This window comes from Vidua chalybeata, chromosome 5 (genome assembly GCF_026979565.1).
Source record: "Vidua chalybeata isolate OUT-0048 chromosome 5, bVidCha1 merged haplotype, whole genome shotgun sequence".
Classification (NCBI taxonomy): domain Eukaryota; kingdom Metazoa; phylum Chordata; class Aves; order Passeriformes; family Viduidae; genus Vidua; species Vidua chalybeata.
In genome coordinates this window covers 15590803-15604777 of record NC_071534.1, presented here as the reverse complement: position 1 = coordinate 15604777, position 13975 = coordinate 15590803, and the positions used below count along the sequence as shown (strand labels likewise).

General features: G+C 38.7%; 1 protein-coding gene across 5 annotated transcripts in view; it reads left to right on the top strand.

The window, feature by feature from the left end:
- ANKS1B (ankyrin repeat and sterile alpha motif domain containing 1B) overlaps window positions 1-13975 on the top strand; it is a 396607-nt gene that overhangs the window by 337234 nt on the left and 45398 nt on the right. For all 5 annotated transcript variants that reach the window (XM_053943037.1, XM_053943036.1, XM_053943040.1 and 2 more), the window contains one exon: window positions 9523-9630. In XM_053943037.1, coding sequence (XP_053799012.1) covers window positions 9523-9630 — 108 coding nt within the window. The remainder of the gene's footprint in view (window positions 1-9522; window positions 9631-13975) is intronic.

Sequence of the window (13975 nt, the reverse complement as noted above, 5' to 3'; positions counted from 1 at the left end):
TATAAAATAACTTTAAGGACAAGAAGTTTGAGATGACCAAAACTTTGCCAGTTTTCACTGTTAATAAGAAGTTGGGTTTATCTTTTTTTTTCAACCATAGTACAAAATCAGCCTCATGTTTGGAGAGCTCTTCAGTACAGCTTGGTTTGTTCTAATTTGGTAATGTACAAAAATGTTTCTTTCTTAAGCCAGACTAATGTTAAATGTTTAATGAAGGAATCTGCATAAGATGTGTAAGATCTGAACTGCCTTGTGATTTCAATCTCTCTCAAATCATGAAGACAGTAATATTTTCTGCTGGAATTTGTTGTGTTGCTCAGAGCCACGTGGGAAGAATTTACTTGAGCTATTGACGAATGAATATTTTTGCCACTTTATTTGTATCCTTTTGTAATGCCACTTTTTGATGGTATTCCTTCCTGCTCTTACCTCAAAGCATGAAAGAAAAAGATATTTTGAGAAATGCTTTTGCTGTCCCCTTGCTGCCCCTGGCAGAGTTAATCCAGCCATCCTGCTGTGCTTATAGAGCCTGTTCTTTCCCACCCACGGTGCTTCCTCCTCACAGATTAAGAGTCAAAGTACAGGATGATGCTGGCTCTGCCTGTATGTGCCTGTGATGTATGATTCTGCTCTGCCATGGTGGCCATTGCCTTTTTTAAGATAAGGACTATCATTGATACCATTGTGACAGCATTAAGGATACAAACAAAGCCAGGATATAAGGGAGAACTAACAGCTTTTTTAAAGCCATATCATGTATTTGGAAAGTGTACAAGATTTGGAGTTAAGAATCTGGCAAGCAGCGTCACAATCCAAACTGAATGTAGATTAGTCAAAAGTTCTCTTAATATATTTAAAGTAGGCTGATCAATCAGACTACCTGAAAGAAATCAGTAGACTACTTTAGCTGGAGTTGAGATGAATTGGTAGCTTTTATGTATGCAATAGCTTCTTCCATTTGGTGTTAAAGGGTGAGGTTGATGAAGGTGGATGGGAATGTGAAACTTGGGGAGGGGGCTGACATTTAATTCAATAATTGTTTAGTGAGCAAAGATTACAAAGATTACAAACCAAGATAGTAAAAGATGTCTGGAAAAATAATTAGGTGGAGATTTTTTTAAAATTAATTATTTTTATTCTAAGGTTGTATGTCACAACATAATCTATACTGAGTTTATCAGTTATTCAAAGTTTATTCTTCTAAGGAGTGTCCTTGCTGGAAGAAAAGTGATAAAATTGGTCAGATGCTGTTGCTACAGTGCAGGTAGAACAATAATTGAAGATCCTCTTTACACCATGTCATATCTGTTGGTACATATTTCCTGTAAATTAATGAAATTAAAATCCTAATAGTGGTGACGTTCCTGGATGGCATAACAAGTTGTGCCCAAAACCAAAATTAAAGCTGTCTATTACCAGCATATCACAAAATGTGTTCTTCCTTCAGTGTGTCAAACACTGTCAACGACAGTGGTATGGCCGAGGGGAAGCAGCCGCTCTGCAGTAGGGTGAGTCCACACTGATAACTGTTAAGACAAGAGCTGCTGAGTACTCAAATGCATGGGCTTATAGAGCATGGTTTCTGTTAAAGCATTTGCTTTATCTCTCTTTGCAGTCTTTTTTTAATCCTAGCTGCCCTCCTCTTTTGGGTGGTCCATTGTGAAAGAAGCTGCAGTTTCCCTGTAGTGGGTTCATCTCGTGTTTGGCTCGTGCTGCTGTAAGCACAAGCAGCTGCTGAAAATGAGATTTCCACCCCTTCTTCTTTCCTTCAGCTCTGGCTGTACTTTCCAGCCCATTTACTTGTGCCAATGTTAACATTTCTGTGATCAAGGAACACATGAGATAAGGAACTGGCCATACAGAGAGCTGCTCCCTGCCCACTTCCCAGGTCTGTTTTTGGAGTGGAGGGGATCCCAGGAGTGACATCCCTGGGAGGTCACTCTGCTGCAACTGCTCCCACTGCAGCCCAGAACCCCTCTTGTTGGACCAAACCCTGGTATTTCTTTCTGCAGATCTTTCTTCTAAGGAAGCAGAATTGCCTATTAAAAAATAGATAAATAAATTATTAGCTCATTATGAAATGTGTTGTAGTACCAGTAACTTTAATTATAATTTATCTGCTGTGTAAGTAATCCTGCAAAATATTGTGGGATAACATATTGGTATTGCAATTGCTCTCTTGTAGTGCTGTATGATTAGCACTGAAGACCTCAAGGAGTAAGTTCTCCTGGTCTGTGTGACCACACATTCTTCAGATCTCATCTGAACCAGTAACTGCTAATCTGTTGAGCTAATCTGTCATTAGCTCAACACACAGGTGAAAATGCAAGTCCTCAGTGGAGGGAACAGTCTACCTTCTAGCACACATTTGGGAATGTGTTCCACCTTTGAAATTGTCTAATATTTTTTCTACTTAATTCCAAGGAAAATAGAATGCTTTCCTTTATGTAAAGACCTGTTTAGTGTTTGCCATTTTTCACATAAATAATATTTTCAGCCTTGTCTCTTAGAATAGGTAATCATTATTATAACAATAATAACAGTTTTCATGAGATGTATAGGACAAAGCACTTGTATTTTGGGAGTGAATTGGGATGGCTTGTGGCCTCAGCATCATGCTGTCAGTTCACAGTAGTAGAGTACTGACATTATCAGTGCTTGTATCAAAGCCTACAGACACTTTTCAGGTTTTTATGATTATGATACTCTTACAATTTTCCCCTTAAAAAGTGGGTAAATATTAATGTTAGCAGTAGAGCAATAATGCATTGTTGTGTTTGTACATGTATACATCTGGGATGTTTACTGCTGTAAGGGATAAGTATATTTTGGATTGCTGTATATCCTGTATGAACTGCTCCATAGCATGCTGGAGCTTATCCAGAGAAGGGCAACAGAGCTGGGGAAGGCGCACAAGTCTGATGAGGAGTGGCTGAGGGAGCTGGGGGTATTTAGTCTGGAGAAAAGGAGGCTCAGGGGGAACCTTATTGCTCTCTACAACCACCTGACAGGAGGCTGAAACCAGGTGGGGGTCGGCCTTTCCTCCCAAGTTACAATTGACAGGACAAGAGAAAATCACCTCAAGCTGTACCAGGTGAGGTTTAGTTTGGATATTAGGAAAAAATTTCTTCACCAAAACCATTGTCAAGCACTGGCACAGGCTGCCCAGGGAAGTGGTGAAGTCACCGTTCCTGAAGATATTTAGAAGATGTCTAGATGTGGCACTTAGGGACATAGCCTAGTGTTGGACCTGTCAGTTTTAGTTCTGTGGTTGGATTCAGAGGCCTTAAGGGCCTTTCCCAACTTAAATGATTTCCATAATTCTGTGGTTCTGTGATAGCAGAGCCAGAATGAAGCCATAGCCTCTGTGCATAGATCTGATTTGAACTAGACATTCAGGAGTGGAATTTTAATGTGAATGTTTTACAATACACAAAAATTGTTTTACTAAACTGAAATAATTATGATGCAAAAGTAATTAGTTCTTCATGCATACATCTGGTAACTGGCAAATATACTGAGAAGCTAAGTCTGTTCTGAATAGCATTTCTTTACAACATTAGTTCTGATCCTCAGTCCAGGTTCTTCTCTCCAGTGTTTGGGTTTTCCTTCTGTATGTTGATAACAGTCTTTCTGCACTCATTGTATATCTAAATAATGCTGGTGATTTAAAAGAAAAACAAAAAAGAACAAAGAGGGACTTTCATTAAACTCTAGTAGTAGAAGGTATTTAACACCATCTTAGGTTTTTCACTATTTTTGCTGCAATTTTTACCAGACTATGTAATTGCATGATATAGAAGTAAACAATTCCCAATCCTCATATATTAATATCTTTATAATTAACTGATACTATTCACATATTGCCGAGCTTACCTTTTCATGACAGCCTTGGTTATGACTGTGAGCTAGAGTAATCTGCATTTTTACTGCAGGCAGTGAATGGCTGTTTGCTTCTTCTGATATTGTAAAAACGCTTATTGCTCTATGATATCAGAAGGTTTAAAAAAAAAAGCCATTTACTTAGTAGACAAATGTCCCATTCTTAAATGTTTGGGTTTTTTTTTCCTTTTGCTTGGGATTAAGTCTGCAATGAAAATCAGGGGGAAAAAAGGATCCATTTTAGAGCTATTAAAATTTTCTGTAGAGATTTTTATTTTATCTCTTTATTTCTCATTACATGAGCTGTATTTCATGCTTGTGTACAGATTAATGTGCTTTGCTGATAATTGCCTATTAAAAATAGATAAATAAATTATTAGCTCATTATGAAATGTGTTGTAGTACCAGTAACTTTAATTATAATTTATCTGCTGTGTAAGTAATCCTGCAAAATATTGTGGGATAACATATTGGTATTGCAATTGCTCTCTTGTAGTGCTGTATGATTAGCACTGAAGACCTCAAGGAGTAAGTTCTCCTGGTCTGTGTGACCACACATTCTTCAGATTTCATCTGAACCAGTAACTGCTAATCTGTTGAGCTAATCTGTCATTAGCTCAACACACAGGTGAAAATGCAAGTCCTCAGTGGAGGGAACAGTCTACCTTCTAGCACACATTTGGGAATGTGGTCCACCTTTGAAATTGTCTAATACTTTTTCTACTTAATTCCAAGGAAAATAGAATGCTTTCCTTTATGTAAAGACCTGTTTAGTGTTTGCCATTTTTCACATAAATAATATTTTCAGCCTTGTCTCTTAGAATAGGTAATCATTATTATAACAATCTTGGTGTTTATATGTATAATAGATCTTCTGGATTTCTGATTTATGAGGGTTTGAGACTAATGTGACAAAAATGCACATATGTAATGTTTATCATTACATCTGAGGCTTGTAAAATGATTGAACTTATTTCTTATTGACTTATTTCTTAAGAGGCCATGTATTTAACTTTTCAATTTAGAAATTGTTTTTAAAAAGCAGTCCAGCATGTAGCCTGAGACACACCCTCAGGAGTCAAAGTGGCCAGGTATCAGTTTTAGCCAGGTCTTATTTCACTGCATTTTCCTGGGTTTTTTAAAGGAAATATTAAATAGATTTTTTTTCACTGAAATATTAATGTTTATTGATTACAAGCACAAAACTACTGTTACTATTTTTATCTTTAGTGGAGCCTAAATACTAGCACCTGTTATTTTCCAATACCAGGTTAGCCAATTTGGAAAACACTTTAATGACAAAAATGGCTTGATTGGCCAAGTCAGGACAAAGTCTCTCCTGAGAACTCCTACAAAAAATAATGAATTCTCACCTCCCTCTGTCTGACCTGGGGTGGCAGTGGCAAGTTACTTGGAGAAGACTCTTGGCCATTGCTTTCTCAATGCCCTTAAATGGAAATCTGCATCTCAATTATTTATTTGAGTGATAGGGAACCAAACAAACATCAGTTCCTCATAATAACATACAGGAATGGGACTTACAAGACAGCCATTGGCCTTTGTGAAGTGCTGTCATCAAGACAACTGGCATCTGTTTCCAGGTGGGTAATTCATTCCAGAGGATTGTGACGCATATTTCATACCCTTATGATATGAAATCATTATGATATGAAATAATAAGTATCTTACAGGTGTCTTCCTAGGCATAATAAAACACTTGCTTCTCCTGCAGTTGTGGACACCAGAGGAGTTGCAGCAAGCCTCTGACCAGCAGGTGCTTTGGTGCTCACTAGCACTGTTCTGATCACTCTTTAATTTTATATTTTGTAGGTGGTTTCTAGAATCCAATTGCTGCTACACATTTAGTCCATACCTCTTGTGCTATTATGATCCTAATTTTAGCCCATACAAAAGTTTTTCAGATTATTCCAAAAGAAGGAGAATTAATGTCTTGAATTTCAGTAATCTATGTAATATTCTGGAAAAAAAAAAAAGTAGAATCATACAGTATTGAATATTATTATTCAATTAGAGAAAAGATCAGGTAGAAGAATGTTGCAGAAATAAAGCTCATTTTTAGGTGGAATAACTTGTTAATTCCAGCATTTGCACATACACAGTCATCAGGGAGTTATTGGGCTACGTGTATCTTCTGAAACATCTGTCAGCTAAGCCAGAGATCTAAATGCAAAGTGTTACATTGGTTATATCTGTGGATTTCTTACATTTCCTAGAGGAATTTCATTTTGTATGCTAATCATTGCAGAGTACAGAAGTAAAAATAAGATTAAATTTTTGTGCATGTGTCAGTGCTTTGGATGAATGACTTGCCCCATTCTCTTTTAATTGTATTGCAACATCAAATACATGAAATGGAGTAGTATCATTCTTGTCTTGGGTATCCTGCTGTCAGTGTGGAAAGAAGCATGTCATGTACATGCTTTTTTTTTTTTTTTTTTTTTTCTTTTGTCCCAGTGATGGAATAGCATACTGTGGAAAGCCTTGAGCTACTCTGAGCAGTTTGATGACATGTTGTTGCTGATTCCTGCAGCCACACTGCAAAAGTCATTTCATTGTTGTATAGTAAGTGGGCTACAATCCATTTGACAAAATGCCTCACTGCATGACACTTAGGTGCACAGTATTGACTGTCCTTATTCAGGGCTCAGTGTTATGGTGTTCACTGTAACCTGATTTATAGAAATTATATACCAGGAAAGCTAAGTTGTGGGCTTTTTAAGTGCAAGACTTTCAACATTAACATATTTCTATGGTACTGCTTTAGGCAACTGTACCATTCCACGCTGTTGACCTATATTTGTGATATTTGACATTTTTGATAAATACTGTCAAGGATAATCCATCACAGGATGAGTTTCTGAGTTTTGGGATGTTTGTTAAACCCTCATAACTTAAATATAGAAGTGTTTCAGAAAACAGTGTTTTATGTTGAGAATCAGGTTTTCCAAGTAAGAAAATTGCTAGGGAATAATTTCCAGAAGAATACAGCTGTCTTCAGTTAATGGAGTATGTGCTCCAGATGAGACTGGGATGCAGCTGCCTGTTGCCTGAGGACCATATGTTTCTCTAGGTTGCATCATTAACTCCCTCCCATTCACATTTGGGGCAACCACCATTATAATAGAAAAACAAAATGTGGAGTAAACTTAGCAGTGCCTATGGTGTTTAAAGATCTGTATTACTTTCAAATTGAGAACAGTTTTTGAAAAAATTTAGTCATTGAGACCTGTCTGCTGATCTCTTATGTGTGCAGTCCCTCAAGATTCATGTCTTTTTCTCTCCCATTGTTCAACAGCTCTGTGAAGTCAAAGAAAATTGTTTTGTGTTTTGATATAGCTAATAAGGCAGTCAGAGTGCTGGGGACCTTGAAACAACCCAAAGAACTTTAGCTTGGCTTAAAAATCTCTGGAAAAATGATCTTGTTGATGAGGAAGCATTATGAAAGAAGCAAGTTCACTGAAGTGCATTACTTGAGTAATGCTTAAAGCAGCTGTGGTTCATTCACGTGTTTCATATAGTTAACTGCAGAGATAAACTGTGCACCCTTCTGTTTAACACTCAGTGTAAACTGAATCCGTAACTAAGTCTCCTGCATGCCTCAGGCATTTCTCTGTGTGCTGCATTATCTCAGCTTCGCTCGTGCTTCTCTAGATTTAGACTGAAAGGATAGCACATAGCAGGGTGGTTTGTGGGACTGCAGCTTGTGTCTGCTGCTGAGCTGCAGGGTCTCCAACACCCCTGTAAGCTGTTTCTCAGAGGAAGGCCTCCATCTGCTTCATGTCATAGCCCGTCACTCTGGAGATGTGGGCAGCAAAGAGGTTATTGATGTTCAACAGTATCAGATAGCACAGAGACATCTAACAGAGGAAACGTGGACGGATTCGTGTGCACATGGATGAGCAGGATAATGGATGGGTAGGCATGGATACCGGAATAATGACAACATGTTGCTGTACCATATTTTGAGATACTGCATCTAAGAGATGTAGCAGCGGAGTTGCTGGGGTTTGGGTTTTGTTTGTTCTCATGGATTATAGCTCTTTGTCCTACTGCTTAAGCTGAGGTAGTTGTTCATTTAAGATGTAGCATTTCCAGGTTTTTTGGGGGACTATTACTTTTTCTAGGTTGAGTGAGAACTTCCTCTCAACTGAAGGGTGTTGACACACGGTGGTCCTAAATATAGTGGGAAGTACTGTTTTCTGAGAAGGAATGGAGGCAGCTCTGGAGTATGAAACCACATGTACAGTCTGGAGGAGTTATGTAAGGACACTGCTGTTTGCAGAGCAGAGGCTTTACTGCCACAATTAGTGCTGCTATAGCTCTTTACACTACAGCCATTGTAGCCATTAAAGACTATCACTGAAATATGTTATTTTTCCCACTAATGCTTAAAATTTCCAACTCGCTGCTTCTGCTCTCCCTCTTTTCCTGAGAGCAGTGGTGGTTTTGTACAAGGCAGGAACACAGAGAAATACAAATGAGGAGTAGTTGCTGTAAATTTGGGGCAACTTTTTGGCAGTGTTCTGGGAGTTTGGACAAGCATGAGGTGTGTGAATGTATCCACTGATGGACCCATTTCTGTGCAACAGAGATTTTGCGTCTGATAAAAAAAGTAATACAACTCCAGGGTAAAAGTTTGTCCACCCAGTGTTTCTTACACAAGGATGGTTCTATATGGTAACACAAACTGTATGAGATATTTGGAGATTACCTGTGTGTGTGAATCTACACATACCAGTAACCAAGGGCAACCCTCAAACCACAGCCGAAATGCAAAGGGTGGATTTATTTCTTTACCTTGCTAACCACGCCAGGTGACAGAGGGACAGGGACATGGCTCCATTCTAGCTGGCAGGAGTGGAGGGGAGGGCTCCTGCCTCTTTATAACACAAGTCTTCCCCCATGTCTGTGAGAGTGTGTTATCTCTCCACAGGACTTCCACTTCTCAAAACAGGCAGAGGATGAACAACATTCGGCATATTAAATGGAGTTTTCCCATCCCAACAATTTTAGCATTCCCAGCTGCAAGGTCACTTTGAGAGAAACTATTCCCTCCTCCTCTGCCAAATCTTGCAGTTTTAACCCTTTACTAGCAACACTGTGAGAGGCATGGTGAATAGATTTAAAGTTATAACATTTGCTCATTGTACAGTTCCTTTTTTCCCTTCTTGCCTCCTCTAAGCATTCGCTGGCTGTTTCTCACTCTTTCGCTCATCCATGCCGTGAATCACTTTAATCCTTACCATTCACTGTTTGCATACACATTTGCATTTCCTTCTCCAGTCTTCTCATCCCTTAGCCCTGTTTTCCTTCCTGCTCTTCTGCCTTCTCTTAATTTCATTTTTTTCCTCTTTACTCACGTTTGAGTCTGGCTTTTTTCAGTTTTCTGCACCTATACGTGCTCTAGTTTCTTCCTTCATTTTACAGTGTTTTTCCTCTGATCTCACCTCTCATTTTCTCTGCTGATTGTTTGCCTTGCACAGGTCCCTGTCTGCTCAGCCTGTGTAGAGGACTAACTTGTTAAAAGCTTTCAAGAGAAAATCACTTCAATCTGAATTGGATGTTCATGTAATGGATGCCATCTGCTCTTTTAATGATGTATTCTTGATATTATTTCAGGTCTTAAAAATTAGCTTGATTGGCCACCGGAAGCGTGTTCTGGCATCTTTGGGAGATAGGCTTCACGAAGATCCTCCTCAGAAACCACCTCGGTCAATAACCCTCAGGGTGAGTCCCCATGAAAATTTGTTTGCATTTCTTGACAAATCAGCAAGGGTTTCATAACATTCACATGAAAACAATGGCTGTTTTGAGTGGGGTTCAACTTAGCTCCCTTCAGAGTTGTATATTATGGACATCTTAGGCTGACCTGCTCTGTCACACCTCCCCATATGGCCAGCAGAGTTATATTGACATTTTTACAGGGCGATCCATGTGACCTGTTTCAGATGTCTGCCTAGGATGAAATAAGTAGAATCTTAGAAGTATCAGCTTATCTTTGCTAAAGAAACTAGCATGGGACCAGGGATGTAAAAGATTCAAGTTTTCATTTGCCCACAGGATTCCCAGCCCAGCCAATCAATAGTGCAGGAGAGTTACCATTTTCCTTTCATGTTTTTGAATGTTTGCACTTACTTTTCAGACATATGCTTTAGGCTTTCTTTAAGGAGAACATCTTGAAAGTCTTGAGATAAAAAATGCCATTAAGGTGTCTCAAAAGTTATATCAATGTATATCAAAACTTTCATCATGTTTTTAATTTTAATTTGTATTCCCTCTTTCAGAAACCTTGTTGCAATGTCCCTGGTGTTTTTCCACACTTGGCCACAATTAATCTGCTCGCATTACACCACCTTCACTCGGTTTCTCCAATCCAATGCCTTTGCTTACTTGTCTGCTGCTCTTACCAAGTTGTGGTCTGACGGCCACTTCCTACTGCGTTCTCTCCAACAGAGGTCATAGCAACATTTTTATTTTGATATTTTAGGTCACACCTTTCGCATTTGATTGGATCCCATTATTTTCATGGAGCTACATTTCTGACAGGAAACTTGTTTGGGATTAAATTTCAAAATGTCAGAGAGTGTGTGCTCCCAAGTTAAATTTCCTAGTGTAAAGGGAAATACAGAAAGACAGAATGAGGGCTTTTTTTTAAGTGTATTTAAAATTTCTGTGACCAGCCTGTTTTCACCCTGCTTATTATCAGATGCCCCATACAGACATTTTAGATCCAACCCCTTAATTCAAGCTATTCCCAATGCCATATTTAAAAAAGTCTGACAAATCTGTAATGTGCTCTAAGGCACATTTCACAAACATGTGGATGTTTTTCTTGTATTTTATTTTTATGTATTTTGTGAATGATTCCTGATGCATGGCAGGTGTTAAAACACTCCAAGGAGAGAGAAATAGATAAAAAGGCAGACTTTTTTGCTGAATGCCTTCAATACTGTGGACTGGATAATTAATTCCTACTCAGCAAGTGGGAAAGTTTCCATGGTCCACATTCTTGGTCAGGACTGTATATTCTCAGTTAATATGGAAGAGGAAACTGGACGTCTTCCATCTGTAGTCAAAATGATAAAAAGTAGTCTGCTGCTGCACAGCTAGAGTTACTGATGCAGGCCAGTGCTAAATGTCATTTATCACCTCTTGGAACTGGAGTATTCACAGAGAATCTTAAAGAGGAGGACATGCATTTGGAATGAAGGTTTTCTTTCCCATCAACTGCTACTATGCCATTTCACACGAAACAAAGACATAGTGTTTCGTTTGTAGTCTGCAATAATTTGTATCTTGAAAATTGGCTTAAATAAACTGTCTGCTACTGCTGTAAGATTGATTTATGTAGAATCACTGAACAGTTTGGATTAGAAAGGACCTTAAAGATCATTGAGTTTCAACCTTCTTTGCCATGGGCAGGAGCACTTACCACTAGATAAGGCTGCTCTACATCAGTAGAAAAGGTAGTTTATTATTTAAAATCTACTTTTAAGTTCCCAAGCTCAAGCTAAGCAATGCTAATGCTTCATCTTTTTTGACTGTTTTTGTATTAGCTTTTAAAATATTTCAAAGTAGAAGGTCAAACATTGATAAAAAGCAAAAATTCCTTAAAATCTTAAAAATATCCACAACATATGTTATTCCCTGTTGTGTATTACTGTGTACTAAGGAAACACTATTTTGATTTCAAATATACAATATTGAAATATATATATATGTTTTATATTTTATATATATATAGCATTTGTATGCACACAGACACTATACAAATACACTTTTCTATACACAAAAGTATAGACATGGATGGATCTTGGGTTACCTATGCAATCTTGCTTTCCTTCCTGGAATGCATCTTTTCCTTGAGTAATCTTTAATTGCAGGACCAGTTTCCATGTTCTTCCTGGGAGCCCTTCCTCACCCAGTCAGCACTGGAGACTGGAATTTAAACTGAAGGACCAACAATTTTGGCAGAAAATTTGGAGAAGAAATGTTGCAATAGTAACGATATTTTAACACAAGAATTAGTTCACTGGAGAGAATTCCTGGTTTCAGGTTAGACAAGCATCTGTGGGACATGAAGTGTGCCCAGGCAGCTTGGAAAAGGATCTCGTAATCTCCTTTCCAGCCCTGACCTCTGTGGTTCCAGGTGTACATGAGCAGCAGGTCTGAGAGGGGATGAGGCAGATTTTGAGAGTGAAATATGTGATCAGACATCCCTGCAGGTCATCTGTCCTTGGATTCACAGCCAGGTAGAAACACAATATGAATACCAGGTGACTAACAGTAGCGTGGTACTGAGGCCATGGTAGCACCTGCAAGGGTGTCTGTGCCTGGTCTGCAGGTTTGTTTGAGGAGGTGAAAAGGTGGGTATGGAAAGAGGAAGAGGAGTGAAGGAAGAATGGGAGACAGGCTCATGATTAAAGGAATAGCTGTACCTATGAAACTATAGACTGAAACCTGTTTTTGCCACAAAAAACTCAGATAATTTGTGGTAGGCTGTTTAATTAATTGCCTCCTAAACAGTCACTAATTGTATGTCACTGACAGTCTCCATATTTGACTGGAGTCTTGAGTCTGATTTTTACAAGTGCTGAAGTACACAGTGCAGAAAATTAGATCAACAGACATGGAGTTTGGAACTCAAGCTCTTGGGAAATCGAGCAATTGAGTGACAGGTACCTTCTAACCTTTGTTTTCTGTGTGTCTCTGGTCACCCACACTAAAGCAGTGATTATGAAATGCCAGAAGTCACAGGTGTGGCAAAAATTAATTGATTGACATTTGTAAAGCACTTACGAGCATCATGACTATGATGATATTAATCATCTTATCTTCACAGCAGGATTTAAAAAGGGTTTAGGAGAGAGCTTTGGGGCCATGAAACAAGGCAAGAATAAAATACTGACTACACGGTACCTAATGATAACTAACACGGTGCTCAATAGATGACAACACGCTGCACAGTTGAGGATCCATCTGTGCTGTGAAGGACAACTTTGAGAAAATAGCATAAAATCGTACAATGACATACTGTTCCATAATGCAGAGGCACAGTAATTCTTTAATTTCTTGAGTTGGTATTTCTTGTCTGTATTGCCTTGCCAGCAATCTTCCAATATAGATCTCAGAGTTAATTTCCTCCTCATATGCAGTTTGATAAAATATGAAAAGCTCAATGAGGGCTGGAATCTCTATGTTCATCTGTCACTTTGATGCACTGGTGGCCCTGCTACAGTGGATGAATCCTGATTCAGAGCAGAGAGAGGTTACCCACCTGGCTGGAGCAGCAGGTAGCACTCATTAAAGAGGAACTTGTTTGGTCTCCATGTACTCAGGTTATTTTCAGAGCAGAGGTGTGTGCACCATGTTGTTAGGCCCAGGGAGGGTGAGTTTTACAGGTTATGTCTCATCAAACCTACTGAGCGTGTGCAGAATACAATTTTCCAGAAGCTTTTAACTGGGCCAAATGTAGGTGGATTTTTGTGAAGGAGGGAAAATATTATTCCTAAGAGGAAAATACTCTTTTTCTTTCCCCTGGGAAATGTCAAGTGCTTGTCTCAGATCATAGGCAAGCCAGATAATTTTTTTTAAAAGTTAAAATCCCAGTTAATTAAAAATTACTAAAGAGCTATATATTTTCCTAACATTTTTCTTGTTGGCAACATGAAAAATACTAATCCATTACTGTGATTGCAAGGAATAATGTCACATAGACTCCTACACATCAAATATTGACATCAGGCATTACTATGACTTGAACTTCCCTTTCCATTTGGAAGAGGTTATAACTCTCTGATTTCTTACACCAGATCTTGTTTCTTAACAGCATGGAGTAAAGTACCTTGATGCTTTTCAGAACTGGGCTTGCTTCAATGTAATAATGCATGAATCGTCCACTTTAATTCTCTCTTTAAATAAAAAGGCTGAATGTTTTTGCCTTCCACACTGGAGCAGGTTTTTTGCTTGCTCCACCATCTTCAAGTCCCTTCTTGTTGCTGAGTATTGAAATAGAGCATTGCAGGAGCAGGTGGTTTAGAGAAGGTCTGCAAACCTGCAGCAAACCTGCTCC